At 46.6% G+C, this 12,424-nt stretch overlaps 1 protein-coding gene across 1 annotated transcript; it reads left to right on the forward strand.

The window, feature by feature from the left end:
- The first annotated feature begins 3,541 nt into the window (after positions 1–3,541).
- LOC115850460 (keratin, type II cytoskeletal 6A-like) lies at positions 3,542–8,533 on the forward strand. The gene is made up of 9 exons (XM_060305535.1): positions 3,542–4,081; positions 5,089–5,303; positions 5,647–5,707; positions 5,852–5,947; positions 6,072–6,236; positions 6,715–6,840; positions 7,665–7,885; positions 8,105–8,139; positions 8,253–8,533. Exons 1-9 carry the CDS (start codon positions 3,542–3,544, stop codon positions 8,531–8,533), a joined length of 1,740 nt encoding a protein of 579 aa, XP_060161518.1.
- The last annotated feature ends 3,891 nt before the right edge of the window (positions 8,534–12,424 follow it).

Genomic DNA, 12,424 nt, shown 5'->3' on the forward strand with positions numbered 1-12,424 from the left:
TCCATGCTGGGAAAAATGCAAGGAGTATGGTTTAATCCTTGGGCCCTAGAACAAAGGCCTTCCTCATTCCATGGCCATGAGAGACAACACCAGCCTGGATGGAGCCTCTCGCAGCAGAGAGTAGAGGCTGGGTTCAGCAGCCTGCTGAGGAGGAGGCTGGCTGTTGCTGGAGTTACTCACGCAGCTTTGCTTCAGTTTCTCTCACATAGTTGCTTGGCTTATCATTCTTTGTTTTAATCTTATTATGAAGGTCCGGCTTCCCCACCTTTCTCCTCTGGGAAAATATAACTCCCCTGTGCTCCACCATAGGACATGATTCAGGATCACTGGGAAGATTTCACCTGAGAAGTCAATTCTCTAACCATCCAGTGGGTCCCCACTGCCTATGAACATAACCCTCTCCTGGGCGCTAAAACAGGGGAAGAAGGCAGAGTACTGCATTCCAGAGGAGGGTAGAAGTACAGCTTAGTCCAGGGAGGCAGTCTAAAAATGGGTTAGGGAACACGGCACACTTCCCACACCCAGACAAAGAAAGGTAGAGAAAATCAAGGGCAAATGAACCACTTGCCCTTGACCTTTTAAGGGTAGTGGGACTTGAAAAGAGTGGACAGAAATGGATCAGCCGCAGGGTCCCTCCTCCCTGACTCCCCCTCCACTCTCTCAGGAGCCCTCATCATCTCTCATGAGCCCTGTCAGTGGACATGACTCAGTGTCAGGGTCCCTGGAATTGGTTCCTAGAACAGCATTCCCTGGCAGGTGGTGATATATATATGAATGACTTATAAATCTACCAATAGGAGAAATACTTGTGTCAGGAAATGAAACAAACATGATACTTTACATTGCTGATGCTATCTGGTGCACATGCCAAATTTCACATTGGATCATATGTTGAAGTGAAATCATCCTCTGATAGGCTAAATGGTTGAATGTGAGGTTCCTGCTGCAATTGAATTATATACATCATTGGAGGACGAGTCTGCTCCCACCCTGGAAAAGATATACAATTAGTACTAAAAGAGGAAGTGATCTGATCACCTGTGCTGTTTGACAGAAGCCTGTCCCCGTGTGCACAGCCCAGAGGACAGATAAGGACCCGGAAGAGGGTTACAGCAGAGAACCTGACTCCGCAAGAGGGAGAGGGCAGCCTGCCAGGCTCTCTCCTAGGACTTGGATGCTGCCTTCCTCTGACCACCGCTTTCTTCCAGCCCCTTGAGCAAGGAGCTGCTGCTGGAGAAAAACTCTTCCCTGCCTGCTGCTCTGAGTGCCAGCAAGCTTTCAAATCACCCTTCTGATCTCGTGCCTCTGCATGGCCTCCAGGAGCAAGGACAAACTTCTACCTGTGGCTTCTGGTCTCACTAATGTGGCACAAACCTGCAACACTGGTCGCATTTTCTCCCCACCCCTCCCAGACACATACAGTTTGTCCCTGTGTTCTGTTCTTGAAGCTTCTTGTGGGTCCCTGAACACACCAAGCTTCTTCATACTTCCATTATAATGATGATATTAGCTCATCTTCATTGAGAACTTATGTGCAGACACAGTGCTAAGACCTTTTACGTGAATTATTTCACGTAATCCTCACATCACTGTGAGATAGGTACTATTTTCATCCCCCAGTTTACAGCTCTAAAAATGAGTAATTTGCATAAAGACCACGGGAGCCTGTGAGCCTGAGCACTCTGTCTCCAGAGCCCTTGCTCTTAACCAGGGGTTGGCACATTTTTCTTTAAAGCGCCATCTAATAAATTTTTTAAGCTTTGCCAGTCATACACACTTCTGTTGCAACCATTACTCAACTTTGCCATTGCAATGTGAAAGCAGACACAGACATGGGACATTGACATAGACACAGGACATTGGACAAATGCATGTTGCTCCAACTTGACTTGCTAACCCTTCCTCCCCTCCTGGCCTCATCCATGCCAAGTCTAAAGAATCTATCCCAAGAGAGTAGCTCAGAACACCATGCCATGGAAAGGAAAGCTTCTTTCTCAGAATTGGGTGGAATCACATTTCTTAGTAAAGCATTGTGCAACCAGGGTGGAGGAAGGGGAGCTGCTTCCATTGCCTTGAGAAGGTACCTCTTTCCTGCCAGATGCTGAGTTAGCACTCCTTTGGGTAGGGAATGCCCTGCTCTCCTGGATGCTGTGCCTCCGTAACACTGGAGAGATTGAATTGCTTATAAAATAGTAACAAGAGCTTTTCTCAGGCTCATCTCAATAGGGGAGTTTGTCTTTCCTCCCTTGGTTGTCAATTAACCAGATATTCTCATAAATCACCATGCCTACAATTGCTCTCAATATTCCTCTTACTACTTAATGTATGGACTAAGAAATGAATCTCTTTCCCCATAAACCAAACACCATGCTCACTTGACAGCCTTCCCACCCTCTAAGAATGTGTCTGGGGATTTGAGATTTCAAGCACTGAGATTAGAAATATAAATTTGGAATTTACTTGTGACATCATCACACTTATAAAGGCACATTTTTATGATTCACTGCTTCTATATGCCCCTCAACTTTCTGTGCACACCACATTAAGATATATAATTCTTGATTCATAAGAAAGGTCAGAATCTATGGGCATCAAAATGCAGTGAATTCCCTTAATGATTTTTGTCCTACTCATTTTGGCTTCTTTAAATTAAACTCTAAGTTAACATTCCAAAAAACCAGAGAAAAAGGTGTCTATGAATTTCATTTGGTTAAAAAAAATGTACAGGGTCATCAGCTCAATGGGAAAACAAACACTAGGGAGGGAGGTGCAGGCATGGGTAGAAATCACAAGAAGTCAGATCTCTGGGCAGGGTGGGCTTGGGAGATCTCTTATCCTATTATGAAACGGCCAATTCCACACAGGATAGAGATGCTCTTATGCTGTAAAAACTCAGCTCCTTTATCCCTCTTGCCCTTCAAAGGAGGGTCATGTCCCCAAAGTAGCCCTCATTCCCAGGCCAGGCCACCAGAAAAGCATCCAGGAGCTCCAGAAGGACAGGTGCAAACATGGCGGAAAAACACCACAAGCCACTTCTTGCTCAGGCCACAGGGCAAATGCCTATTAGCTCTCAGAGGCAGTCCAACTTGATGGGAAGGGTGGTGCTGGTGGAAGAGAAAAACTGTGTGGGAAAGGGGCAAACAGAACAGTGTCTGAGTAAGCAGAAGGAGGGGACAATTATCACAGATCAACTCCTTGTCTCCTTTGTTTGAGAACATGACTAACTCATGACTTCAGTGAATTTACATCCAGACTTATTGTGTTGTGATCAAGTCAAGGCTAGAAGCCAGGAGAATTTCTCCACGAGTAAAGGATGCAAAAGAAGCAACATTCATACTTCATACCTTCATAGTGCCTCGGGGTGATCTCACTCTTTGTAAAGCCCAGCCTCCCCAACCTGCAGGCTCACCTTCCAGCACTGAGCCCAGCCCATTTTCCCCATATATAAGCCACTGCTGGGAACCTCATCTCACCGATCTGCTCCTCTCAGCTCTACCCTCCACCTCTCACGCCCTCCTCAGCCTCTTCGACTTCAGGAATCATGACTTCCAGATCCACCGTGAGAAGCCAAAGCGGCAGCCGCCGTGTCTTCAGTGCCGGCTCAGCCAGAGTCCCTGGGGTCAACCGCTCTGGCTTCAGCAGCATGTCCGTGTGCCGCTCCAGGGGCAGTGGAGGCTTCACTGGAGTGGGTGGAGGAGCTAGCTTTGGCAGCCGCAGCCTCTATGGCATAGGGAGCTCCAAGAGGATCTCCCTCGGAGGGGGCAGCTGTGCCTTCGGTGGCGGATATGGCGGCAGAGCTGGAGGCGGCCTTGGTTTTGGATGTGGAGACGGGAGTGGATTTGGTTTCGGCAGTGGAGCTGGTGGTGGCATTTGGCTCGGTGGTGGAGCTGGCTTTAGTGGTGGCTATGGGGGCTCTGGCTTCTCCATCTGCCCCCCTGGAGGCATCCAAGAGGTCACCATCAACCAGAGTCTCCTGACTCCCCTCAACCTGCAAATCGACCCCACCATCCAGCGAATCAAGACTGAGGAGCGGGAGCAGATCAAGACCCTCAACAACAGGTTCGCCTCCTTCATCGACAAGGTGAGCCGGGAGCACCTGCCCTCCACTGGGATTTCAGAGTCCCCAGTCGAGAGACGCAACCAATGTCCTACCAGGGGGAGTCTCGGGAGAGAGGGAGGAGGGGACTCGGGCTAGCTCTCCACTGGGATGCAGGACAGGCTCCATGTGGGCCACAGGTAGAAGGTGATAAAAATCACTTACAGCTACTGATCCCTTAAATGTCTTCATTCCTGCCTGGGAAGCATTCTCCACTCTTGATAACCCTCAAGCAAAGGAAAGGAACTGAGAGAATGGAACGAGTTAGCTTGATCTTCTGAAGGGTCTAAGAAATTAAAAAGGGAATTACAGTGGAAACAGCACTTGAGCCTTAGCTGGGGTGGCGGCGGGGAAGGAAAGACGATAAAAAACCAAGGGAAATTACAGGAAAAAAAGACTCAGAAACATGTATATGTGCATAGAAATACTTAACTTGTAGAACCAGATCATGAGCATTAAGGGAGCTTGTTTTAGAGGGACTCATACACTAGATGGGAAAGAAGATTAAATCCAATCATCAATAGGGTTGGAATTTAACCATTAGATTCTAAACATTTGACATCCCTTTAACTGAGATACACCCTATAAAATAACTCTGCCCAATATACGAGAGAAATACTATTTTAAAGTACATTTGTGATTGTGCTTATCAAGAGGAAGAAAAGAAATGTTGAAAGTCACTGACTGACAGGCTCCGTAATTGAGAAGAGGGACTATCTGATAGCTCCCTGGGGAAACTTGGCCAGTGAGATCTGTGTGGTGTGAAGGAAAACAGTCAGGGGAGCAGAGCTGTCAGCCTGAGCCTCTGTACATGCTCTGGAGTAGCCCAGCACCATGGGGACCATCAGATCTGCTTGGGGACAGTCAACTCACCTCTCTTCCTTCCTTCCTTCCTTCCTTCCTTCCTTCTTCCTTCCTTCCTTCCTTCCTTCCTTCCTTCCTTCCTTCCTTCTTTCCTTTGTTGGACAAATAACCATCTTGTCTTTCTCCAGGTCCGATTCCTGGAGCAGCAGAACAAGGTCCTGGAAACCAAGTGGGCCCTGCTGCAGGAGCAGGGCACCAAGACCGTGAGGCAGAGCCTGGAGCCTTATTTCGAGCAGTACATCAACAATCTCAGGAGACAGCTGGACTACCTTGTCTCAGAGAGAAGCCGTCTGGACTCAGAGCTCAGGGGGATGCAGGAAACGGTAGAGGACTTCAAGAAGAAGTGAGTTACAGGAGAGAAAAGGGCTCAGTTACCTGAAGCCCGCGTTTCAAGTCTATTAGATGACCAGGTCCAAATGAGGGCATGATTCTTAGTAAAACGTGTCCATGGAAATGAAACCACAATTCTTGCCTAAACACAAACCCCAAAGAACAAAAGGGCCATACAGGTGGATGGGGAGAGTAAAGATGTAAACAATTTAGGGACCACAGAATTCATCTTTTAGGCTTACTGGTAGGAAAGTTCCATTTGGATATATCCATTGTGGGAAGTTGGGATCCCAGGCTGCCTTTTCTGTATCATCTTCACCACTGACTCAATTAGGTTTTACCCTTTCTAATTCCAGATATGAAGATGAAATCAACAAGCGCACGTCAGCAGAGAATGAATTTGTGAATCTAAAGAAGGTAAGATGAGTAAGATCAGGGGTTCATGTTTCTTTGCCGACGGAGAGGACTCTGAGAAAAGAATAATCAGCGAGACTAAAGGAGGAGCAGACTGGGAAGGAGGGCTCGGCTCATCTGATCCCAAGTTTTTGGCTTCTTCCCTAGGATGTGGATGTTGCTTACATGACTAAGGTTGATCTACAAGCCAAGGCAGACGCTCTCATAGATGAGATCAACTTCCTCAGAGCCCTCTATGAAGCAGTAAGCATCTTTCCACACTGTTTTATTGACTCTAAAGAGATTTGCAAAGGATGGAAAATCTTAGGCTTGGGTACCTCTGTAAATGTCATGGGAAAAGAGGATCTGACGATCTCATGTTCTGCAGGAACTGGCTCAGATGCAAACCCACGTCTCAGATACTTCTGTCGTCCTCTCCATGGACAACAACCGCACCCTGGACCTGGACAGCATCATCGCTGAAGTCAAAGCCCAATATGAGGAGATCGCTCGCAGGAGCCGGGAGGAGGCTGAGTCCTGGTACAAGTGCAAGGTGAGCAGTGAGGGGGAAGCTGTTGAAGAATCCCTGTACCTCCCCCCGGAAGACCAGCAAGGGTTCCCGAGACTTCACTCGGGAAATCTACATCTAGGAAGCGGGGGTCCACTCAAAGAACGTGTACCCTGAACCAACAGAGTAGATCTTTACAGTATTTATGTCCAAGTCTAGTAAGTCAAGGAACTTAAATGTAGGACAAAAGCTACCATAGATAAAGGCCAAGGGATCTTTGCTTTAGCTTCACCCTGATGCTGGTTCTCAGAAACAGTACAGAGGATGTTCTGGTCCTGAAGAGAACGAGACAGTCAGTGGTCCTACCAAGGGTGGTGTGTGATGGGCGTACAGTGTCCATGACCTTGTAACACCAATTTTCTTAAAACACCTTGTGGAGAAACCATTAGTTTCGATTTGTGAAAACCTTGATTAGTGTCCTGTGAAGCCCATGAACACCATCCTCTCTCCCTCTGGTTTACAGTACGAGGAGCTGCAGAGTTCAGCGTGCAGATATGGGGACAACCTGCGCACCACCAAACAGGAGATCGCTGAGATCAACCGCATGATCCAGAGGCTGAGATCTGAGATCGACCACGTCAAGAAGCAGGTATGGTGGGGACCATGGAGGAGAAAAGCATCCTTTCCTTCCTAGACCACCAGGGATCATCAACCACCATGTAGGGAATTCCTGGGCACTGAGGGAACAGCAGGGAGGGGAGGACATGTACTTCCTCCCTTAGTGAGTTCCCACAGTTTAGAGAGATGGATCCCAACCCAAGAGCAGGAGATAAACGCATGACAGGGCCAATCTCAACTGGTCAGCAGTACAAAGATAAGGTCTTGAGGCACTGAAATGAGATTCCATAAGACGAATGATTGATTAGGGAATGCAAGACACAAGTTGGCAAAGAAAAGGTCAGGCCAGAAAGTGTGAGGAAGAGTGCTGCAAATATGCTCAGATTTGATGTAAAAAGAAGCTGAGTAAAGACACAGGACAAATGAGGGTTTTCCAAAAATGTGAAGTGGAAGGAAGGCAAGGTCACAACAGTTTAAAGTGAAATCATCTCCTCACTGTGGGTGTCTGTGGTTTTGTGTGAGTTAGCGTGCACGCATATGAACTTACCCAAACTGTCAACATTCAGAAGAAGCCAGTGGGTCCATTTCTTCCAATGTCCCCTGGTCTTGGGTCTGCTGTAGTATCTTCCAGCACTCACCACCTCCATCTTCATTAGGGTGGTTAACACAGAGACGCATAGGGAGCTCCTAGCCTAGTTCAGGGTTGCAGAATGGAAAAAGACTGGACAAAAAGAATCAAACCTCCTTTTCCATGGAATCTGGGCTCTAGAGCTCTTCCTCACTGGGAAAGAAGAAGCATGGTTCATCTCCTCAGGAGTCCAGATTGCAGGTTCATCTGCCCATCTTCCCCTCTAGTGCACCAACCTGCAATCCGCCATCGCCGATGCAGAGCAGCGTGGGGAGCTGGCCCTCAGGGATGCCAAGAACAAGCTGGCCGAGCTGGAGAACGCCCTGCAGAAGGCCAAGCAGGACATGGCGCAGCTACTGAAGGACTACCAGGAGCTCATGAATGTCAAGCTGGCCCTGGACGTGGAGATCGCCACCTACAGGAAGCTGCTGGAGGGCGAGGAGTGCAGGTGAGTAACTCACACAACCTCCTCAAACATCTGGGTCCATCTCCAAGGCGTCCAGCCAGTGAGCACCACTGGAAGGCACTCTAGTCGTGGCCATAATGCCACTCCCAGAAAACCACGTAGAAGGCACGTTCCCCATGGGCTCTCCTCACGCCAAAGCTTCCCACGCTGGTCCAGCTCTGGCTCTGAGGTCTCATAATGGCTGTGTCTCCTCTCTCCTAGGCTGTATGGGGAAGGCGCTGGACAAGTCAACATCTGTAAGTACCTTCACTTGCCTCCCTCCCTTGCCCTTGTGCTCTTCTGACTGGACTCTGTGTGGCAGAGTGAGCTCACCATGTCTTGTCATGGCCTTGTCCCCTTGCCTCTCCAGCCGTGGTACAGTCCACCACCTCCATTGGCTATGGCGGTGCTGGCGGTGCTGGCGGTGTCAGCAGCGGCTACGGCATGGGCGGAGGCGGTGTCAGCAGCGGCTACGGCATGGGCGGAGGCGGTGGCTACTCCTACGGCAGTGGTCTCAGCGTTGGAGGTGACTTCAGTTCCAGCAGTGGCAGAGCAATAGGTGGTGGCCTCAGCTCCTCCGGGGGCAGCAGTTCCACCGTCAAATTCAGCACCACCTCCTCCTCCTCCGGCAGGAAGGGCTACAGGCCTTGAACACCTGCCACGGGCTCGTGGTCCCACAGCGTCTCAGGCTCCCTCTCCGGCTTCACTGCCCTTTCCTCCAGTTGCTTCCTCTCTCCTGCTTCTTTCTTCTCTTACTCCTTGAGTTAGAACTGAAGTTGCTGAGTGCCCTCATGTCCTCTCTGCCACACCTGCTGCATCTGAGCTTCCATTGCTCACCATCGGAAGGTCCCTGTCTGGGTCCTACTCCAGAACAGGACAATCCCCCTAGCTTTCCACTGGCCCAGTATGTCCCATCTCACAGGTGTTGTGTTCCTCCCTTGCAGTGATCATGAAAGCACAAGTGACTAGTTCTATGATGTACGGGGGTCTGTATCCCTGTGATGCTTCCTCTGCTCTTTGCTCACTTGTATTGCTAAATAAAGCAGATTTGTACTATAATGCATGGTTTCATATTGCCTTGCTTTGTTACCAATGGTTCTTGCGGTTTTCATCGGGCAAATGCCTTTTCAGGAATGAAGCATACTCCCAATTGCCATGTGCGTCGCCCCCCTCCTGTAGAGAACTTCAACAAACAGCAACTTAGCATCTGGTTGCTCAGGAGTCCTCCAAGAAGAGTTTGGCAATTGAAGCGGGAGGGATCAGGTCCATCATCATAGTAAAGTCTGTTTTCACTGCCCTTACCAGGTGCCAGCAGATTAGTTTCTCTGACTTGGTCTCTAACTGTCTACCTCCTCCTGCCCCAGTGGATACCCATACTCCCCAGAGAATCATATTACAGTCCAAGTAGATCAGGACATTGACTAGAGAGTAAGATATTTGATTTATACTTAGAAATGCCTCATTACCAAGAGACTTGCCTGACAACATGTATCAGGAATAATCTAAATGTACCTACTTCTGAAATGAAATTATGCTTCTAGCAATGTGTCCTGAGGAAATAGTACAAATGCAGAAAGCTCTACTTCATGGTTGTCAATCCCAATAATCCTTTTGACAGGGAAAAATTGGAAACACTGGGCAAATTCAGGATCCAAAGACTCAGACACAAAGCACAGGTGTTGATTTTTTGAAGTGTGGAGTCAAAATAAGAATGGAAATGCCTTCTTCCTTACCACATAATCCTCTCACAGAGACTCAAAGAAGTAGGGTCCTTGCAGCTCCAAAGAGATAGCCCTGCATCCTCTCTCAGCTGTGCCCTGGCTTCCTTTGACTTTTACAAATGGGTAATGGAAAACTCAGGATACAGTGCAAGGTTGGTCTGTCAACATTTTCCTGAGGGCCAGTCACTTTTTCCAGTCTCTGTTCTGTCCGTGTCCCTAATCCCAGGCTTTTTCTCTGGAGAATTCTGCCTTATACCATTAGGAATGAAAGTTCCCTTGTTAGGAGTCAAGGAGAAATGACTGATTCTACGAATGGGGTGGAATATATACATAAGATGATCCTGCAGCATCTTTCAGTGCCAAGAAGTAAAGAAATAATCAAAAAGACTCTGTAAGAGCTCCTAATAGACAAATTGGAACAACTTGAGCCATAAATAAATAGATAAATAAATAATGTACTGGATTATAACCCAAATTATGAAATAATTATTCATGGTCCCCACTGACGTGAATAAGTGATTGACTAAATTGATTAATAAGGGATGATTGACAGCTCTTAGGCAGAAGAATTTCATTTAGTTACATAGGTGCTCCCCAATCAAGGAAGGAGTGAAGAACTGCTCCCCCCTAAGTGTGGGCTGTGCACAATGATTTCCTTGCAAAGAGCACAGTCTAAAAATGGGGGAAAAGAGTAACTTTACTGTCAAGAAATTAATCAAACACTTCCTCAGCCAGGTGATTAAGGGTAACACCGACAGTAGTAAGTCTGTCATAGCAAGTACCCTGGATATGATGTAATGAGAAGGGCACACGTCACCTCTGCGGTCTTCCTCCCAAACACCATAACTCCAGTTTATTCATGAGACAACATCAGACAAAGCCCAGTTGTGGACATCTGCAAAACACCTGGGCAGAGTTCCCCAAAACTTTCAAGGTCATTAAGACAAGGAAAACCTGACAAACCGTGTTAGCCAAGAAGGAGACACAATGACTAAATGGAAAGTGGATGATACCCTAGAAGAGAAAAAAGAATATTGGGCAAAAGGTAAGGAAATCCAAATGAAGTATAGATTAGTTAATAATAATATATTTATATTGTTTCCTTAATTGTGATAAATATAACTAAAGTGAGGTATTAATAATAGGGGGAATGAATGTGTATTGTATACAGACCTCTTTGTACTATCTTCACATTTTTTTGTAAATCTGAAACTATTCTGAAATTAAAAGTTTATTATGAAAAACGCTTAAAGTGTGGGTCTCAAAGTAACATCTGTATTTTTCACTAAACTAATTTTGTACACAAAATTATGAAACAAGTAAGGGAGAGAAAGAGACAGAATCACAAAGGAACACAAAGACGATTGCAGGGCCACAGATACAGAGAAATCATTGAAGAACTAATGCTAAAACAATAATGTTCATCATCTCAAGCTAGCGTTAACTCTAGTAAACTGTCTTTCTTTTACGTTGTGTACTTTCTAAATTTTTTGATGTTGAACATGTGTCATTTCAAAAGAGAAAGTGTGTTCCCCACAATGTCATTGTATGACATCTGAGATTAAACGTGGTTACACTTTTTGGTACTAAGGAAGGAAAGATTCAGTCTCTAGATTAAGGTCCCTGAGATTAAAACATTCAGATTGATTTCCTTTGCTCACTGAGGACTGAATAAGAGGAAACGTATTTCTTTTGCAACAGCAAAGACGTGTTTTTGAGTCAAGGAAGGACTCGGCAGTTCTGACAGTCCTTAGATACTGGATTTGACTCCTAAGGAGGCTAGCCAATTGCCTCCTCCTGTATGGAGCCCATGTACCTGGAAAATATAGGAAATACATTTTTAAAATAACAACCTCCAATAGAAAAACATTTTCCAGTTAGAGGCTGTATCCAAAGTTCACCTTACCTGAATCTTCTGTGATTCAGAATGATCACTTGTGAGCCATACCACGTGGATTCTAGCTGCATTGGCTAGAATCGCCAGTACAGCCCAGTGCATGGAATCCCAGCTCACGGTGGGGGCATGAGGTGCAGAACAGCCAGAGGAGGGAATGTTTCTACAGGTGCTGAGAGAAGGCTGCTCTTCTCTGCCCTGCTCCATGCTCCCAGAGTCATCCCTACAGAATCCCTTGCTAGCTAACTCTTCATTGTACTTGGCCTTGAGAAAAGCTGACAGTAGATCCCAGGATGGGAGGAGAAAAGGGTTGAGGAGTTCTTCTCTAACAGCAGCTGGATTCCTTTAACCATGAGTTTTGCTGGGCAGTGCCTTCTCCTCAATGCTCTTACTTCCTGGGCTCCAGGGGTGTCCCTTTAGCACTAGAAAGTGAGTGGCAGAGGAAAACCATACTCTTGAGGTCTGGGAGGCCGATCCCCTCAGATGTGCCATTTTCCCTAACATTCTTACTGTCCCCAACCTCCTCATGCACCTATAGAATCCCCTTCTTTAACCCCACTGCCATCTGTATCTGTACTCCCTCCCTTAAGAAATTCCTCTCTATCAAATGCAATAATGGAAGACCTTTCCTTCCTGCTTCTGTTTGAAACTGCAAGCCTAGAATTTATCTGGATTCTTATGAAGGTTTTCCTTCATCCCGCCTTTCTATCTCTCCATTCCTCTTGCCTAAACTGATTTTCTTCATAGCACTTTCAGGGTGTAGCCACAAAGAAATCAGAAACTGCATTTAATAGACCTCTTTTTGGTAATAGTATTTGTACTGTTATTTTGACACTATCATAGGTTTGTTGTAGGATAAAGCAAATAAGTAATATGTCATTCAGAGCTCAGCTTTTCAGAGTGAGTAAAATAAATACAGGTATAAAA

The sequence above is a fragment of the Globicephala melas genome, chromosome 10 (assembly GCF_963455315.2).
Source record: "Globicephala melas chromosome 10, mGloMel1.2, whole genome shotgun sequence".
NCBI classification, from domain to species: Eukaryota; Metazoa; Chordata; class Mammalia; order Artiodactyla; family Delphinidae; genus Globicephala; species Globicephala melas.